The following is a 20,328-nucleotide window of genomic DNA, read 5'->3' on the forward strand; positions in this document are numbered from 1 at the left end:
CAAAAACTGCGGTAGAGTGAAGCCTGCGGAAGTCGAAGCGTGAAGTGGCGAGGGTTCACTGTACATGTTTTTCCCACTAGGTGAGCAACTCGCTCGGAGTCAGTGCTTCCAGTGGCTTCGCCTGGGAAGATTCTCTCTGGTCATAGTAAATTTTTTCATAAAAGCAGTTTTACTTGAACCGTGGGCTTTTTTTTTGATGGTCTATTTAAGAGAGCAGCATGTAGCTGTGAAATTTTGTTTCCTGCTCAGGAAAAATGCCGCAGACTGTTGTGATGTTGAACACAGCTTACAAGGACAGAGCTTTGGGAAAAACTCAGATATACGAGGAGTTTCCTCATTTCCAAAAAAGGTGAAATGTCAATCGATGATAAACCTCGTTCTGCATGTCCATCAGCTTCTCCAATGGATGAAAATGTCGACAAAATTCGTGCACGGGTGTGCTTGAAGACTGACGTTGGACCATTGCAGAGATGGGGAAGTGATCTGGGTTATCTTGGAGCTCGGTTCAGCGAATCTTAACAGAAGATTTGGAAATGAGAAGGGTCACTAGAGCAAAAGAGAGTCTTGAGTGGAAACATGCCGTGCTTTGAAAGAACAACTCTGAAGCGACCCAGACTTTTTCCAAGGTCATTACTGGTGACAAGACACTGCTGTTCTCACGATCCCGAAAGCAAACATCAATCAAGCCAGTGGAAGGCACCATTGTCGCCTCGCTCAAATAAAAGCTCAAGTGAAATCAGAGATCAAGATGATGCTCATTTTTTGTTGTTGCTTTTTTTATGTGAGGGGGATAATGCATTTGGAGTTTGTTTGTTCCACCAGGTTAGACTGTTAATCAATCTTTTTATTTAGAGGTTCTGAAAAGATTGCATAACAGTGAGTGACAAAAAAGGCCTGATTTGTGGCAAATGGGGGACTGGTTTTGCCACCACTACAATGCTCACGTAGCCATCTCAGTGTGCCAGTTTTTGGCAAAAACCAGCATGCCTCTCTTGCCCCACGCAGCTGACTCACCTGCCCTTGCTCCATGTAACTTTGTTTCCGCAAGTGGAGAGGGACATGAAAGGACAGCGATATAATGTAGAAGAGGTGAAGAAAAAACAAACGAGGGAGGTGCTGTCAGCCATCCAAACAGATGAGTTTGAAAAATGTTTCCAGCAATGGAATTGCAATTTTGACAGAGGTATTAAGTGTAATAGAGAGCACCTTGAAGGTGATAAGGTTATTTTATTAAAACATATATGAATGCATAGCTTTGTAAAGAATTCCAGGGTTTCTTTTTGGGTACCCCTCATCGTGTGTCAGTGGTACAGTAAGGCTGCCATTCTGGTGCTTCCTTCTGTAGTCTGAGTGGTGCGCTTGAAGGGTCTCCGTGCTGCGACCATAGTGTCTGCATCGCTTCTGGGGGCTGCACAGTGATGTGTGGGATGTCAGCAGCATTTTACCTTTTCCCTCCCTGTGTCGCAGCGAAGGGAATAATGTAAATTCCCAAGCGTAGGCACCAGGATCAGCATGAAGGCACTCCTCCTCTCTCTCAGCTTTGTGCCACTCTGATCCTCTGCTGGGTTTGGTTGTTCATGATTAGAGAAACAGGAACAACGAAGGAGCGGGATGAGATCAGGAAACCCTTAGCGATCATATTTTTTGGTAGAATAGGTGTTTGTTTTTTTCCCTTTTGTGAGGTGAATCACTTAAAGTGGTTTGTCACAACTTTGATAGTGAATAATCTTAAAGCGGCGTGTTTGTGTGTTTAACTTTCAGGTGACTTACTGAGTAACCTGATGCAGAGCCCTAGTTCAGCCAAACTGTTGAATCAGCCAATCCCCATCCTTGACGTGGAGAGTGAGTATGTGTGTTCTCTGGCCTTGGAGTGCCTGGCTCATCTCTTCAGTTGGATTCCTCTGTCTGCCAGCATCACCCCATCCCTCCTAACCACCATCTTCCACTTTGCGCGTTTTGGCTGTGACATCCGGGCGAGAAAGATGGCATCCGTTAACGGCAGCAGCCAGAACTGTGTCTTGGGTCCAGAGCGTGGCCGGCTTGGGGTTCTGGCCATGTCCTGCATCAATGAACTCATGTCCAAGAACTGTGTGCCTATGGAGTTTGAGGAGTACTTACTGCGCATGTTCCAGCAGACTTTCTACCTCCTGCAGAAAATCACCAAGGATAACAATGCCCACACGGTGAAGGGCCGGCTAGAAGAACTTGACGAGAGGTAATGAGCTCCGTGTGGAGTTGGTCAGGCCTTGAGCAAGGCCCCTGGCGTTGATCACGTGGTGCCCCAGAGTGTCTAACCCTCTGATTGCAGACAAAATTCTCTTCTATTGCTGAATGGAAAGATTAGGTGCACCAGTAAGTCTGAGACTAGCTGGAAGGGCGAGGGTGGTTGAGGGAAGTGAATAGAATGTGAAAAGTGATGGCCAATTGTGTAGGTTTGTTGTTTCTCCCCCTCCCTCCAATATCTGTCCTCCCTCCCATCCTGTCTCCACTTCCTTGCTCTAGGCCTGCAGGTCTGAGGTGCGCAGGTACTGAGACTGCTGCTCATGCGCGGCCACCAACAGACGAAGAGGGCCCCGGAGGTACCCAAGTTCTAACCTGCCCTTTATCACTTGGCACATCGCTTGTCAGTTCCTCCTATTTGGCTGGTCCCAAGCGAACATCTTCCAGGGGATAGGCGTGTTGTGGGACTGTGAGTCTTACACAGATGGCAAGTTTGCATCAAAGGAGGAGTGGTGACTGAGTGGTCACATGTTAATGTGGTCCACACCTGCGTTTCTTAGTCACTGTCCTCTTGAATGTACTTAAAATTACCTAGCCTTTACCCTGACCATTCTAAAAGCTGGATACTTCGTGGTGGAATGAGGCAGTCTAATTTATTTCCTTTGCAGATGATGTCATATACATATATCTTACAACTCTTATAAATGTGAAAATACTGTTATATCAAATAAGAGGGCAAGTTGGGAACATACATGCTGAATATGTTCAGAAACTTCCAAGTGAATAAATAAATGAGTAGCTATATATAGATTGCCTGGGAGCAGACATTGTCAATATTTTCATCAGTTTTGCCTGAATGGCCTTCTGTTATTAAACTATAGTTAGAGATATACTAGTTCCTTGATCTTTGACTACTTACCAGCAAATGAAATGTGGTGTCTAATATTAAGAATATTTTATCCCTTATTGAATTCACTAATTTTTTGAGGTTAAAAAATACATGCAGTGATTTTAGTTTAGTTTATTATAAATAAGTTTTGTGGGAGATTTTCTTTCAACTAAGAACTAATCTAAATGGTAATGCTTTTACATTTCTCAGTAATAGCTTTCTCTATGAATTTAATAAGAGTTTAAGTATTCCATGCAGTGTTGGCTGAGGAAACTGGTTTTATATTCATGTGCTTAAAAAATTAAAAACATCTACCAGTGATCAAACATCATTTGTTTCGACTAACCTGTAGAATACTGAAACACGAGACGTCATTTTATCATGCCGTATGTTTGGGTAATACAGACATGTCATCCTGGATTATCTATGTATTGATTGTGCTCCGTGTAACTTTTGTGCTCTTGGTTTTATATTTTAACCCTATGCTTCCTATTGCCCTGTGAAAGCTGCGAGGTGCCTGGGAGCGGAAAGGTGACATAAACAATACTGTGTGCTTGCTTCCTGGCTCTCAGGCCCTTACCACTAATTCTAAACAGCTCAGTCTGTTTTCGGTTGTTCAGGTGCTGCTTAACCAGGTCCTTTGCTTCTCTTCTCCTTTCTGACCCCCTCCCCGCCCCCTAACTTTCTACTGTTCATTAGCACCTGTACCAGAAGGTGGGCACGGGCAAGAAAATGAGGTGAAATCACATCGCTAGCTTTAGCTACTGAACTGCCTGCTCTTTGTTGTTGTTTTTTAATTGGGTTGGAGAGTGAAATAACATGGAGATTGCTGGTGTGTCACCCATGACTTCTCTTTGTTCTTTTATAGGTGGTAGGGGACTGAGTCCCTCCTCCCAAAGAACAGTGCACTGGCTCACACACTTGACTCTGTAAACGTAGACTGAAACCACAAGTTGACTAAGGAATTCTGCTTGAGTATTAGTGATTCAGGACAGCAGAGAGAAGTCTCTTTCCACTTTCCTGCCTCACCTAAGTTTGTTTTAGAGCCTCGTTAATGTTTTTCAAGCATTTGGTCCCATGACCCGCCAAGACAGCCATTCTCTGTTTTAACAGAAATAATTGTTTTTAAAAAATGAAAAACTGAAAAAGAGGCCACATGCAGATAAGCTCGTTTCTTTCCCTGTGAGCAGGCGTGGAGAGGTCAGATGAGTAGGTTGGCTACCCTCCAAGGAGACAGGTCCCCCAAACCAGAGAGGGGGTAGATTTTATTTCTGGACAAATTTTACTCTTCTGATGAGTAGTCTTCTCCCCCTGCTCTGGTTGTCTCACACATCCTGGTTTTAAAACTCACCTTTTGCAGTTAGGAGGCTCAGAATTACTTTTCAGCCATTATTTATGTAATTTTGGTCAAGGCCTAGGAAGTCTTTGCCTTTTTCATTGGTTTCTGAAATGTGATTTTTGACGGCATGGCCATCTCATTTTCTAGTCACCTTTTGGTATTTGGGGGCTTAAAATGACAGTTTCTGAGATGTGAGAGTGATGATGTGCTGTGTTCTGAAATAACAAAAGTCTCTTATCCTTGCAGCTGTGACCCACACTTCTTCTCTGAAATGATTTTGTGAATGCACATGAAGTGGGAATTCACTGTGGTGTGAAAAGAAAGTTTGGGAGCGGATGGTAGTTCCCTTCTGCCCTGAGCTGGCCTGTGACCGTGAGCTGGTCATTTGCTCCCTCTGGGACTCGGCCTCACCTGTAACATGGAAACGTCAGACTAAGTGGTCTTTGAGGCCTGTCCAGCTCCAACTGACTGCCTTCGCTCCCTCGTAGTTGAAATCCTCTACAGAGTGGATTGGGATGTACTATATGGTTAATTGGTACCCGGAGCCAGTGGGTGGGGCAAAAAAAAAAAGTACATTAGGTTAGGTTGCAAGCCGGAATATTCCTTACCTGGGTACCGTGCCTTTGATACAGCCTGGCTTTAGTTTTGTGTTTAGCACATTTGCTTTAATATTTTGCCTTCCTTACAAAGAAACCCAGCTCTCTAGACTTTCTCTCAGGTGGAAGGGACACATGTGGTCAAGCTTTTAGCCCCACTTCCTTTTACTGTCCTTGGGTCCTAGCGCTAATGAGCTAGAAAGTAGGAAGCACTAGTGTGTAAGAAGCTTTAATAGTAGATAGTGCCTGAGGATTAAAGTTGCTTTTCTGCTATGTTGCAGGTGGTAATGGAATGAAGGGTTGCCTGTGCTATAGGTAATTGTTGTAGGCCTTTACATTTTTATCTGAAACTGTATTATAAAGCTGTTGTTGTTCTGTATTGAAGAAATTTAAGTAGCCTTTAAGTCCAATTCTAAGCATGTGGCCAGGCTTCTTACTGTCACTTTCTGTCGTCTTATCTTACTTAGCTACATCGAGAAGTTCACCGACTTTCTCCGGCTCTTTGTGAGTGTTCACCTAAGAAGAATCGAGTCCTACTCTGAGTTCCCTGTGGTGGAGTTTCTGACACTTTTGTTCAAGTACACATTTCATCAGGTAACACCAGAAGCCCTTCTCCAGCCACTCCCGCCCCCTGTTCCCCAACACACAAACAAAACCCATCAGTCTGCCTGAGTTATTCTTAGGGGAAAGAATGTCTTCATTTGAATTTCTTTCCCAGACATTTATATACTGCATTTTATGCGGAAATTAATGATGATGTGTTGTGGGTTTTACCGGTCAGTGTTGGGCTGCTAACTGCCCTGTTGGTGGTTCAAATCCACTAGCCTCTTGGTGGGAGAAAGATGAGACCAGCTGATTTACTACAGTCTTGGGAACCTTGGTTTGCATTGAACCAGCAGCCCTGGGGCTTAGGTTATACATCGGGCCGCTAACGGCCAGGGCAGATCCAAACCACCGCTCAGCTTTGTGGGAGGAAGATGAGGCTTTCTACTTGTGTAAAGGTCTAGTCTCAGAAACACTTAGGGGCAGTTCTACCCTACCCGTAGGGTCGCCACGAATCAGAATTCACTGAGTGGTAGTGGTGATAGGTCATCTTCATAACAGCCCTATGAGGCAGGGGCTATTATTATCATCATCTCCATTTTACAGATAAAGAAACGGAGACAGAGTTAACTTGCTCAGAGTAGATCCGTGTACTCACTGCTGCGCTCACTGCTGCACTCACTGATGGCTCACTGCTGCGCTCACTGCTGCACTCACTGATGGCTCACTGCTGCGCTCACTGCTGCGCTCACTGCTGCACTCACTGCTGCGCTCACTGCTGCGCTTACTGATGTACTCACTGATGCGCTCACTGATGCGCTCACTGACGTGCTGAGCTCAGTGCTGTACTCACTGATGCGATCACTCCACATGGTGGAGCCAGAATTGGAACCCAGAGTGTTAACCAATATTATGTTAGAGAAACCACATATAGAAAAATGAAGTGAAAGCCATAGATCTATTCTATACCCGTGACTAAACTTTCCCACAAGGAGATTATGTGTAATATGTGAAGCTTTACAGAGTTGTTTCTGTGGGTTTCTCAGCTCCCCAGCCCTCATCCAACAAGTACAGAACTAACCTCACCCACAAAGTCCTTGTCTTTGTGAAGTCTATATTCCAGTGCCTCAGTCTTTTTCTTGGATGATGTTGTTAACTGTGGCTCATGACCACCCTGTATGTGCACACTAGAAACTGGTTCGGCTTCTGAGCTGCTTCTGGGTGGGTAAGGGGCATCAACCTAGTAGCCCAGTGCCTCGAGTGTCGCCCAGGGACTCTTCCTAACATATATGAGAGGGCTTCAAAAAGATTACAGGTTATCCCCATGATCTTTTCATTCCATTTTTATGTGTGTGTTTTAAAAAGCTCGAGGTATGATTTAAATACCACAATATTCACCTTTTATAGACAGTTTAATCATGTTTAGTAAGTTTATGAAAAATTGTGCAACTATCACCATAGTAGAATTTTTTAATATTTCTGTCAACACCCCCCTTAAAAAAAAGCCCCCCTGCACGTGTTTGTGTGTGTGTGTGATTTTTGTTTGTGTTGTGTGTGTTTTGCACAAAAGCAACTATATCCTAAGTATGAAGCATGATGAATTTTCCCCAAATGTACACTGATGTGACCACCATCTGAGTCAAGAAGAAAGGACACAACCAGTACCCCGAAGCCCCCCATCTCTTCCCTGCCACACACTTCCCACATGACTGGGAAGAACTCCAATCCATGCTGTGGGCGAGGTGTGCCTGTCAGTGGGCTCCTGTGACATGTAGTCCTCTTGTCTGGCATTTTCAGTCAACATGATGTCGCTGAGATTTATCTGGTTTGTATGTAGCTGTATGTCTGCAGAAGCGGGTTTCTTTTCATGACTTTATAAGACATACTACATTGACCCATTTTGCGGCTCAGCTGGCTGTTTCCTGTTTGTGGTGGGCGTGACTCTCGCACAGGCTGTCAGTGCACATGCGCAGCTCTTCTCCTGTAGGTTCTGTATGAAACCACTGGGCCACAAGTACATGTGGTTTTAAAACAGACTTAACTCCTGTGAATGTCGTGAGACTGGAGAAGCTGGAGGGGTACAGGCACTGAGGGTACATGTGTAAGACAGTGGGCTTAGAGCAGAGTTTGATGTGCTGCTTAGCTTTCCTCCCCATGGGACCTGGCACCTACAGGCGGGGGACCATCCTGGGAGGAGTGGTGGGATGCAGGCTCAAGTGCCAGGATGTCTGATAGAGGGGCCTTTGAGTCCCTAGCAGGAAAGCACACAGCTGAGCTCACCAGGTCCGAAGAAAAGCTAGAGGGAAGTGATGAAAAGTTTATAGGAGGGTCAGGATGTAGGGGAGGAACATCAGAGGTGGCATGATTGGAGGTGGATGTGGAAGAATAAGAACAGAGACCAGGGGTGTGGTGGGGTGGGGTAGGGGCACAGACTAGGATCACTTTGAACATGAAATAGGAGCCATAGGGTAAGTGTAGCAGAAATGAGAGTCAAGAGCCTGTGCTGAGACCAGAAGGGAGGGGCTGGTTTGGGAGCCGAATGAAACTATCTTAAGATTTTGCTCCCTGTGTAAAATGAGATCTCCGATATACCACAGTAGAGAAGAAAATTTAGAAATGTTTTCACACACACACACACACACACACTTCATGCCTATTTCTTTGGACTTGGACCTCCCCTCCCCCGGTGATTTTTATTAGGTCTTTGGGCAAGTCTTTAGCAAGTCTTCAATTCCTCTAGAGTTCTGATTCCTCACCAAAGACAATAGGGGGCATCTTCAGGTCTCTCCTAGGACTTCCCTTTGAGGAGTATTGCACTATGCCTTTCCGCTGAGCTGAAGCCTCTTCCATCTGGAGGAAAAGTAGACGTGAGCCACCGAGATGTGGTCTTCCTCGCTTAGGGGCCAGGCTGGTGTGGCCGTGGGATCGCTGTTCTCGAGGTCTAACCAGAATCAGATTCTGCGTGTGGGGTAGCCACCCAGAACATACTCTGTCCTGCTTCATCTGCTGGAGAGACCTAGTGGAGAAGAGATGGCAAGGTGCACTCAGGGACCAGGGAAGTTCCTCAATGAGAGTTCAGAAAAAGAGTTTTAAAGAATTCTCGAGAGAGCTCTGAGGTCTCAGGAGCTCACTGTTGTTGTAGATGCCATCGAGTCAGTTCCAACTCGTAGCGAGTGCCCCTGTGCACAGCAGAACTGAACACCACCGCCTGCACCGTCCTCACATTGTTCTTATGCTTGAGCCCCTTGTGCAGCCGCACTGTCCATCGTCTTGTCCAGGGCATTGCGAATGAAGTCTGAACACTGGGAAGCTCTGGGAAGGAAGATTAGCATCAGGACTTTCGGGAAAGGTAGCCTGAGTCCAGGGACATTTTTAAAAGGATCTGTGAGGTTTCTATGGAGTTGGGTGTTTCTAAAAGGTAGAGAGAGTCACCTGTAATTTTTATAACCCCTACAGTCTGGCTGAGGCTAGCAGGATTATGGACTGGCTGTGCAGCTAGCTTACAAGGCCTCCTCTGGGGCACCAGGCAGGGATGTGACCGATGGTGTTTCAGGTCTACCTGCTTGCCCATTTCCCCGATGTGAGCCGAGTAGCAAATCCTCCATTCAGAGGATGATCTGTAGGATTCCAAAGTATTTAGGTGTAGCCATAAAAACTTTTTTTTTTTTTTTTTGCATGGGGGAGGGGGATGAGCATTGAGAGAGATATATATTTATAAATCCTTTTATTGGGGGGCTCTTACAGCTCCAATTCATACATCATTTCTATCAAGCACATTTATACATCTGTTGCCATAATCAATTTCAAAATATTTTCTTAATGTTTAAACCTTTGGTATCAGTTAAAACTTGTTTTTATGTGGTATCTTTTCATGAAAGCACTTCCACATGTGTTCTTTCATCAGTTGTGTTTTTTGTAAAACTTTCTTGGTTTTTTTAAAAATGAATTTGGAAAATTGTGAATTAGGTGGGGCCGTTGTATTACAAACTTAGGAAACACTTCCTGAGGCAAACTCCACGAGTTGAAAGCAGGCCACAGATTCAGTGTCTAGCCATCACAGGCTACTGTATACATCCAGTAAAATCTCCTGGCCCAGTTCATGTCTATGTGGACATCGGGCTGGGTCTGGGGAAGTGTGAGGTGGAAATACAATGTGCTCATCTTATATTTTGAAAAGAAGGTGGTTTGGTCAGTGTCCCAATTGAGGTCTTGAGTCCATTAGAAATCTAGTTCATGTTAAAATTTTCATGTAGTTTTAAGTAGTGAGAAATTGAGTGTAAATAGAAGAGACTGAAGACCACAAGTTGAAACTGAGTGTGTGGCGAGGATTAGCTATTGGGGCTGTAGGTTGTGAATGTCACATTAAATAGACTCGAGGTTGTTGAGAAAGTGAATTTGGTATAAGGACTGGGATCCTGCAAAGACCTGTTCTTCTCAGCTTATTTGTTCATATCCATACCTGTGTGGAGAGTTCTTCAGATGGGATTATGCCTAGAGCAGCAGTTCTCAACCTGTGGTGGGTTGCGACCCCTTGGGGGTGGAGGTGTCAAATGACTTTCACAGGGGTTGCACGATTCATAACAATAGCAAAATTACTGTTATGAAGTAGCAAGGAAAGTAATTTTATGGTTGGGGGGGTGGTGTCACCACAACATGAGGAACTGTATTAAAAGGTTGTGGCAGTAGGAAAGTTGAGAACCACTGGCCTAGAGGGCCAGATTTCACTAGTCCATTTTCAGTCTGTTCTATAGGAAGACTTTTCACTACTTTTCATTTCTATTTGCCTATCCTAAAACCAAAAGTAAGTTCCAGGGACTCACAAGGTGTGACTGATTTACACATTTGAATGTAATGGCAGCAACATTTCCAAGTAGAAAGGGCAGGTGGTAAAAAGAACATTGGTTGGTGATAAAGAGACCTGCGGCCACTCCTGACCTTGAACACATCAGGTCCCGTCCCCACACCTCGGCTTCTTTCTACGCTGGGCTCTGGTTGGATCAGCTGGAAAAGCTGTCACCACCAGTCTTGAATTTTAAGATAGGTTTTGCTGGACTTATTTTGTAATTCAGTTTGCCCTGCATACTATGGCCCTAGCGGTGTGTTCCCTGGTGTCCTTGTCCAACGGTGAAGATGAAAAGTTGCCAGGACACTGAGAGAATCTAGGCTGTGGTTTTATAATTCTGAAGTAAGCACTGGTGTGTGTGTGTGTGTGTGTGTGTGTGTCTTTAAGAAATAGTGTATCAAGTAATTTCATTGTTTGGATTGTTTTGTCCCCCCTTTGGTACCATAGCCTACTCATGAAGGTTACTTCTCTTGCTTGGATATCTGGACACTCTTTTTGGACTATCTGACAAGTAAAATCAAAAGTCGTCTGGGAGACAAGGAAGCAGTTCTCAACAGGTAAATTCTGGAGACATTGGTAAGCAGAGGCAGCGAATGTTTGTGTGTCCTGATGGGCAGTGCACAAGGCCCTGTTGGGAAGCAGGCCGCCGTGCCCTGGGATGCTTTCTTTCCCCTCTCTCAGATACCCCGTTTTCTTAAAACATCCTTTTTCTGACTAAAATGAAATATGTATTACTCATTTTTTTAAAGGCATGGTAATGTTTTTGTTTGTGAAATGTCTCGTGTTTTCATGGTTCAAACTGAAACATTTCTTGGGTGAAACGATAGGACATCTGGGATTTGTTTCAGATGACTTGCAGGCTGCAGTACAGGAGAAACAAGGCTGCCTTTCAAACGGTGGATACAAATTTGGCTTTGTTATCTTACTCCTTTCGGGTGTGTTTGAAAATTTCCTAAATTAAATATTTTATTATGAAAAAACCAAAACAAAACTATTTCTTTAGGAACTAGAAAGAGTGAAAACAGAGAATTCGTTACTCACAATTTTACCCTCTAGAAAATTTCCTTTTGTAACCCTTTTGCTATAATTTTTAGAACAGAAAGAGGACGTTTTCTTCTGCCTATTTTTTGTGAGCCATGTGTCCACCTTTCAGACTGACAGCATGTTTTCTGTACAGTGTGCTTCTAGTGCAACTTTGGGTTTTGTCTTCCATGAGTTAAGTCAGTTTGCCCACAGCACCTCCCCTAGGTTTGGGGAAGACCAGAGTGCTGGAGATTCAGCACGTTAGTGAGATACACTGTATGCGGGACATCATATAATACCCATCCTGTTCTGAAGGCAATATTCTGATCACATACTGAAGAAGCAAAAACTGCACTGTATATTGTAGGATCAGAGCAGTTTCTTATTCTATAGATTCCCAAACTTATTCTCCGCCCCCACCCCAATTTTAAAACTTTGTATTATATGCCATAATCCAGGATAAAGTGTAGATATATTTATATCTGCTATTGCAGCCACCTCGGATCATTCTAGCGCTCCCCAGAGGGCAGTGTTGCCCACTTTGGGAAACACTATTAAACTTAACCTGATGCATGTATTTTTAGTGCATCTGTACAAATACAAAGTGGGCCTGCAAACCTGCCCAGGGTGGCCTAGTTTCTGTAATATGGAAGCCACAACTGATAATGAAACAGACTTGGGTTTGGATCCTGAATGTATAGTTCTGAATTGGTATCCTTTGGTTAGTTACGTAGCCTCAGAAAGGCTCTATTTCCTCCTATGTAGCAGTTGAGATGGTCTTCATACAGCTCACTTAGCCTCGATGGGATTTGGGGTAATGTGTCTAGAAGGTCACTGAGGCCAGTGACCCAGCACTGCCACACCAAGGAAGTGGACAGAAGAGTCCCTGCTGGGAGGGGAGAAGGGGGACGAAGACCTCTTCAACTTTGTCCACTGAGGGGAGGCTGACTGAGGTTTAAAATTCCGAACAGACTGTTTGCACCCCTAGTTTCTAAACATTTGTACTTACGTTCCCTGGACATTTATTTTTGTGGTTTCAAAATATCTTTCAAGTTGGCATGGTATCAGGTCAGATGCCCTTCTTTCGTTAATTCAGTCGAGTCCAATGGTGAAGATGTGATTCTGTGTATCAGACGTTACACAACAGTAGATCCTGGTTTGGGTGAATTGTATTGTTGGGTGAAACTTCAATCCCTATTATGCCAGTAGGCATGTCCTTGGCTCAAGTTGTCTGTGTCTGGCTTTTTGTGTTGCATTTAGGTACTACGGCATCAGTTTGGTCTCATAAGGACCTCATGTGCAGTGGAATGGAACACTGCCTGGTCCTGCATGGTTCTCATAATTGTCGCTGTGTTTAAGCTCATTGTTGTAACCACCTTGTCAGTCCAGCCTGTGGGTCTTTCTCTTTCCTGTCTCAAAAGACCCTCCATTATACCTGCTTTCCTTGCTATTGTTGGATGCCACTGTGTTGGTTCTGACCCATGTCCAGTGCCGTTCAGCCCTGCCAGGTCCTGTGCCATTCCCACACTCATCGCTGTGTCTGAGCCCAAGCTGCAGCCACGTGCTAGCCCATCTCCCAGAGGGCCCTGCCCTTTGTCATGCGCAGTTTGTGGACAGTCTCCTCACCCACCATTAGGGGCCTTCTGGCTGCCTTCATCCGCACAGATGACTCATTCTTGTGGCAGGCCATGGGGTAATTCTTTGCCAGGAGCATGACTCAAAAACTTCGGTTCTTGTCTGCCCTTTGTTCTTCATTGTCTAGCTTTGGGGTGCAGAGGAGGGGATGGAGAATAACTCTCTTTCTTTGGTTAGGCATATGGTGGCATTGTGGATACCTGCTGGACTGCTCCCGACAAAGTCAGGGGTCGAGGTGTGCCGGCTGCTCCTCAGGAGAGAGATGAGGCTACCTGCTCCAAGAAGGATTTCTAGCTTCAGAAACCCACACAGGGTTGCTGGGAGCTGGAATGGACTCAGTGGCAGCGGTGGACTTTGGTCAGCCACACCTGAGTCCTCAAAGGCAGTATCTTCGCTTTTGAACACTATAAGGAGGTCTTCGGTGGCAGATTTGCTCAATAGAAGGCGCTGCTTTGTTTTTTTGCAGGGGTCACCCGGATAGCTGCTTCTATGGCATTGATTATGGATCCAAACGAGATGAAAACTGTGACAACCTTAATATGTTCTCTGTTTATTGTGATGCTGCTTACTTTACTGTTCCACTTGTGGGGACTTTTATTTGCTTTCGTGGAGGTGCAATCCATAGTGAAAGCTGTAGTCTTTGCCCTTTTACCAGGAAGCTCAAGTGAAGTTGTGTTTGCTTTCAGGAAGCAAGGTTGGGTCCCCTGCATTTTGTAGGCTAGTGAGTCTTCCTCTGATCTTGATACTACATTCTTCTTCATACAGTCCAACTTGGATGATTTGCTCAGCATGCAGATTGAACAAGTACGGGGGAAAAAGAAACAACCCTTATGCACCCACTTCCTGATTTCAACCCCCACCCCCCGTGTTCTCGTTGAAAGACTGTCACTTAGTCTGTGTACACGGTCCACTTGAGCACAGCAACGGGCTCTGTAGTTCCTCTTCTTCACACTGTTGCGTTTCATTGGGTGCGACCCACACAGAGTTTACAAAAGCCAGGTAAACATTTATGGTAGGTAGTGCCTTCCCATCTCTCATAGTTGTTAGGGGAGTGGGAAACCCTGAGGAAATGATGGCCATGAGGTTGCTTTTTAAAGCGCAGCACAGACGGAGGTAGGAAGAGTCTGGTTCCGTTGAGAAAACCGGAACCAGGAGCTTAGTAGTACTTGGATACACTTGTGCAGGTTACCCAAGAGAAGGAGCTGTATGCAGAGGTTAGGGGTTCCTTTTCTGTTTTGTGGTAGCAGCCTCACTTTGGTCAAGTTAAATGCTGATCTCATTTCCTCTTGCAAAACGAACTTATCTCACTATTTCACAAAGGATACAGGACTCAAGGCAGCCATGTCTATAAAATACCTGGCACAGTGCCTGCGCCCTATCAGACACTCGGTAAAAGGCCCTCGTGATGGCAGCAGCAATAATAACTGATACAGATGGCTGCCATTTAACTATGGCATGGTGACCATGATGCTGGTGACAGGGCCTCCTCTGGACAATCTACAGAGGTGGATCAGACATCTATCCTCTAATGCCACAGGTGTCTATGGTTCTGAATGACTGCTTTAAACACTAGGAAGTCATCTCATTGATAATTTGGTTATTCTCTTAAATGAGGCTTCTAATTTTTCAGAATCCTAAAAAATACTTGTTGCTGTTGTGAGGTACTGTGGAGTCGGTTCTGACCCATAGCAACTTTGTACACGACAAAGGAGCCCCTGCCGGGCCCTGCACCCTCTGCGTTATTGTGCCTCTGCCGGAGCCCATTGCTGCAGTCACTGTCCGTCCATCTCCTTGAGGGCCCTCCTCTCCTCTCTGCCCTCCACCCAACACAATCTGATGTCCTTCTTCAGACACTGGTCTCTCCCGATAGCACGTCCAAAGAATGTCAGATGAAGTCTTGCCTGCCTTTCTTGTAGGGAGCGCTCTGGATGTATTTCTTCCAAGACAGATCCTTTGTCCTGTTAGCAGTCCATGGGACTTTCAAGATTCTTCTCCAGCACCACAATTCAAGTGCATCAATTCCTCTTCGATCTCCTTTATTCAATGGCCAATTTTCGTATGTCTCTACTTTAAAAGGCAAACAAACAATAAAGAGACAAAAAGATAAACCTTCAAAGTTGGTCTCCAGCCAGTGCCATGACGTGGTCCTCATCATCTAGGGCAGTGGGCTACAAAGCATGGTGGAGGCTCAGTCTGTTGAAATGCAAGATGAGAATACCAGGCCTTCACCCATGTTTTGTGTCATCCTTTACATTGTACACACCAGTGTGTGCTCAGAAATTGTAGATGAATGGAGCACCTGCCGTCTCTGCTCTGGAGACCGAGCGTCCCCAGTGTATGGGGTGTGTGCTTTCTGTTGGACAGCTGACGGCACGCTGACCTTCGGGAATTACCCGTGCTAGCTGGTGAAGCACCTGTTTGAAGTCGGGGGTGCTTTGGGAGTCACATTTGCGGTTTGAGAAGTGACTGATCTTGCAGGAAGTAGTCAAGAATGTTCTTGGGGTGTCTAAATGGGAACCGTGGGTGTGGCTAAGACAGAGGCAGCACTCAGTTCCTGTCCTTTGTGGTTAAAGGTTTTGCATCATCACAACTAAGTGGTAGGCATGGTAGGCTACACATTTAGAAGCAGAAATGTACAGGGATTTATTTTTGGTCCTAGGAACTTGGAAATGGAAGCTTTTCAGTTCCCTGCTCAGTGAGAATGAACAAGAGTTTCTTGAAAGTACAGCATCCGCTGGGGAGGACCTTTGAGCTCAAGTCCCAGTGTTAGCAAAATAAAGGTTCCGTCACATACACAGCTGAACAAACTTGCCTATGGGGTTGACTACCCTACTTTACTACCAGGCGATCCATAGTGCTGATGTGCAAAGTTGTACTTTTCCACAGCACCATGTCTTCATGTGTACTTCCCTCACAAGTCATTGAGAAAATTAAATGAACAGACGTGTGCCGGGGTTTACAGTAGGTGGTCAGTAAATTAATATTCCTTTTCCTTCTCTCTCTGTCTGTCTGCCTGTCTCTGTCACCCTCCCTCCCCTTATGCTCATCCATGTGATGGCAGCCATCTGTGTAGAAGCTTATTTTTACAGGAAGATGAGGAAACCTGAAGTGTGTTAAGCAACCGAAAGACATTGAGTCCCTTTGCTGTGAGAGCACTGGCCAGGGCAGGCCCATGCCCAGCACAGCACAGCAACTCTCGGCCTGTAAACAAATGTGGGGAGCATCAAAAGCCGCTCTCTTTTCGGAGTGAGGCGTTCTGTTACGTTAAAGGGAAGTGTCAGTGCAGCAGCAGACATGGTGGTTCAGCTGATAAAAGGTAGCAGTTTGTGTAGGTCAGGGCTCCCAAGAGCTTTCTAGCTCTTGCTCAGAGAAATGCCTGCTGTTGACTGTCCCCACTGTAAGTGAGTGAGGCTGTAGTCATTTCCTTGAGTAGAGGAATCTAGTCAAGACAATAGTCTTGGTAGTTATCTGACATGGAATTTTGCCTGTTTCCTGAGTGGTGGTTTTTTTAATCTCCTTGTTATATTTTTCCTTTCATTCATAAGTTCATTCATCATTTATTTATTGAACAACTACTGTATAGTTGCCTCAACTTGTGTGCTTTGAACTCGGAACTTGTGAGCAGTACAGCTTTCTCCCCATTGCATATGTAGGCATTATTAAGCACTACTTTATAAAATTTTACCATGTATTTTCCTTTTTGTTCAGTTGAAGATATTTTGTCATTTTCTCTGCAGACTTCCTCCCTATTGTTTAAATGCCAAATATTTAAGAATTTCCCAATGATATTGGTTATTCTAGTTTAATTCTAAGATGGTTTGTATGATTTCCATCCCTATACACAGGAAAGAAGAGCATCCAGTAGTCTGCTGTGTGGAGTTGTTGGCACATGCCATAGTCCGTTTCCACTCCTAACGACTCTGGGCCCAACAAGCGGTTCTGCGCCATCCTCACAGTCCTTGTTGCCTCGGGCCCATGGTTGCAGCCATTGTGTCTGCCTCTCTCGTGGGGGGTCTTTTTCTTTTATGCTGACCCTCTACTTTACCAAGCATGGGGTTAGTTCCTCCCTATCACTTGTCCAGAGTATGGTCAACAACGTTTACCCTGTTGGCTTCTAAGAAGCATTTTGGCTCTACTTTTATCAGCAGATTTGTTCTTTTTCCCCCTGGCAGTTCAAGGTATATTTAACAGTTTTCACCAACACTAACTCAAAGGCACTGGTTCTTCCTTGATCTTTCTAATCCAGCTCTTGCAGGTGTGAGGTGATTAACCAGACCTTGGCTCAGGTGAGGTGCTCCTTAGTCTTCACAGGGCCATCTTTTTAACACTTTTTAAAGAGATCTTTCTCAGCAGATTTGCCCAGTGCGATCATGGTTTGATATTTTGATTGCTGTTTCCATGGGTGTTGATTTGGGGACCCAAGTAAAAGAACATTCTTAAATCACTTCATTATTTTCTCTGTCAGGGTGATGTTGCTTGTTGGTCCAGTTGTGGGGATTTTTTTGTTTTGTCTGTGTTGAGATGTGATGCTTACTGAGGCTCTCGCGTGGAACTTTATCATTAAGTGCTCCAAGTACTATTTGCTTTCAGCAAGCCAGGTTGTGTTGTCTGCACACAATGGCTTGTTAAATAAATCTTTCTTTACCCTGGTATTGTGAGGATCTTCATATAGTCCAGCTTCTCAGACTATTATAAATGGAATAGGGATGGTGAAAGAATACAGCCATGATAGACAGTTTAATGATTTTAAGCCATGAAATACATATCCCCTTGTTTTGCTGAGACCGCTGCCTCTTTGGTCTTTGTATAGGTTCTGCATGAGCACAATGTAGTGTTCTGGGATTTCCATTCGTGGCAGTGTGGTATCATAGTTGTAAGGATCCATACCGTCGAATATGTCTCTAAATATTCATGAAAGCACAGGTAGACATCTCTCTGCTTTCAGCCAAGATCTCTCTGAAAAGCAGCAGTGACATCCCTCGTTCCCTGTCTTCTCTGTGTGACTTGAACTTCTGGCTGTTCTCTATTGATGTTTGTTTCATGGTGCCCATATTCTGTGGGGTCACCTCTCCCTGGAATGAGCCTGTGGCTCTTTTCCAGTCACGCTAGCAGCTGTTTTCTGAATTTCTTGACGTAGAAGAATGAGCCATTCTGGCACTGCGTCCAGTTGTGGAAGCATCTCAATTGGTGTTCTGTCCATTCCTAGAACCTCGGGGGTTGCCATCCCCTTCAGTGCAGCTTAGACTTGTTCCCCAAGTACCATTGGCTCTAGATCATATCCTTCCTCCTAAAATGGTTGAACAGCGACCATTTGTTTTTGGCACGGTGATTCTGTGTTTTCCTTTCATCTTCTTTTGGTGCTTCCAGGTAATATTTTGCTCATAGAATGCTTCAATATTACCACTCAAGGCTTGAGCTTTTCCTTCAGTTCTTTTGACTTGAGGGAAGCCTAATGTGCTCTTTGCTTCTGGTTATCTAATGCTAGGTCTTTGCACTAAAATACTTTATTTTGCCTTCTTGAGCTACCTGTGGAAGTCTTTTGTTCAGTTCTGCTATTTCATCATTTCTTCCAGTAACTTTAGCTTCTCTGTGCTGAAGAGCAAGTTTCCGAGCCTCTCTTGACATTTATTGTGGTCTTTCTTTCTTCGTGGTCTTCTGAACAACCTTGTGGTTTCTTCATGTGTGATGCCCTTGAACACCCCACAGTTCCATCTGCTATAAGCGCCATTAGTGTTGACTACATCCCTGTTGACGTTTGCTAGAAGATTCAAGATACCTTCAGCTTGGATATACTCAAGGTTGTACTTTGACGCATGGACTAGTTTTAATATTCTTCAGCGTGAACTTGCGTATGTGCAAATGATGGTCTAGTCAGCAGTCATGTCCTTGTCTTGTTCTAACTGATGATGTTGAGCTTCTCCATCTCCTGTCACAGACGTGTTCGGTTTGATTTTAGCTCAGCAAGATAACAGAATTCCCATAGCAGTGGTGAACTTGAAACTTCTGTTACTTTATAATTTCCATCTGAACAAATGAGAAATACACCTGCCAGACATAATCATTTAATCTTACTAATGTGAGGTTTTGAATGTATAGTTTCCCCTCACCAGATGTTACTAGTTTGATGAATAATTGAGCCTCCATTATGACTCCTAGTCTAGGACTGGCTTTGTTAGGTTGTAGTCCTTTGTTATAGGTTGGTGCCGTAGTCCAGTGTCTCTGCCTTTACTCAAGAATGACCTGTGGGCCAACCAGACCATGAATGTCGGTGTAGGAAGAGGATGAAGCAGGTTTTAGAGACTGGAAATGCAAAAGGGCAACATTATGATAATAACTACAGGAAACAGCTGCTCTCCTAGGGAAAGTGGTTTGAGTTATCATAATCTAGGACCTCAGAGAGCTGGGCGTCATTTCTTAGAGAGGCCATGACCCAGCTGCTCTGGAACCTCTGAAGGACACTGGTCCTGGGAGCGAGGGATGAGGCTGGACACTGGACCAGTTGCTGCTGCTAGGTGCCCCCTGCCAGGACAGCAGGTTCACAGGAAGGATGGCATTTCTCCATCCCTCCTCTGCCTTCAAGGGCCCCTGGCACAGTCCAATGGGAATCTAGGTGGAAACTAGAAAGGCACTTTGTATATTCTCAGCCTCACAAATACAGAGAGTCGATACCGCACAGCCACGGGGGATTATGCTATATGAGTAGGACAGACCAGCATGTAAGAAATAGGATTTGGGGCTTGATCCAGGGAATGTAGCCTAGAGGAATCCCTGAAACGTGAATGAAGGCCGAGCATGATGGTGGGACAAGAGGAAAGTAACAGGAAATAGAGGAAAGAACTAGGTGGCAAAGGACATTTATAGAGGTCTAAATACAGACATGTACATATGTAAATATAAATATAATGATAGGGAACTAGACCCATGTACATATATTTATATGTTAAGTATTAAGGTAGCAGGTGGACATTGGGCCTCTACTCAAGTACTCCCTCAATGAAAAATACTTTGTTCTAATGACCTGGCATTCTGTGTTGCTCACCTTCCCGACACGATCACTGAAGACAAAATGTGTACATAAGCAAATGTGCTGAAGAAAGCCGATGGTGCCCAGCTATCAAAAGATAGAGCGTTTGGGGTCTTAAAGGTTTAAAGATAAACAAGCGGCCATCTAGCTCAGAAGCAACAAAGCTCACATGGAAGAAGCACACCAGCCTGTGTGATCATGAGGTGTTGATGGGAT

General features: G+C 44.8%; 1 protein-coding gene across 2 annotated transcripts in view; it reads left to right on the top strand.

Annotated features, from left to right (window-relative positions):
• The window catches only part of XPO6 (exportin 6), a 125,062-nt gene that overhangs the window by 64,158 nt on the left and 40,576 nt on the right, over window positions 1–20,328 (top strand). For both annotated transcript variants that reach the window (XM_045286083.1, XM_004705704.2), the window contains exons 7-9: window positions 1,762–2,215; window positions 5,512–5,638; window positions 10,878–10,987. In XM_045286083.1, the coding sequence (XP_045142018.1) occupies window positions 1,762–2,215; window positions 5,512–5,638; window positions 10,878–10,987 (691 nt within the window). The remainder of the gene's footprint in view (window positions 1–1,761; window positions 2,216–5,511; window positions 5,639–10,877; window positions 10,988–20,328) is intronic.

This window comes from Echinops telfairi, unplaced genomic scaffold (genome assembly GCF_000313985.2).
Source record: "Echinops telfairi isolate 266 unplaced genomic scaffold, ASM31398v2 ScPeMD7_5;HRSCAF=22, whole genome shotgun sequence".
NCBI lineage: Eukaryota > Metazoa > Chordata > Mammalia > Afrosoricida > Tenrecidae > Echinops > Echinops telfairi.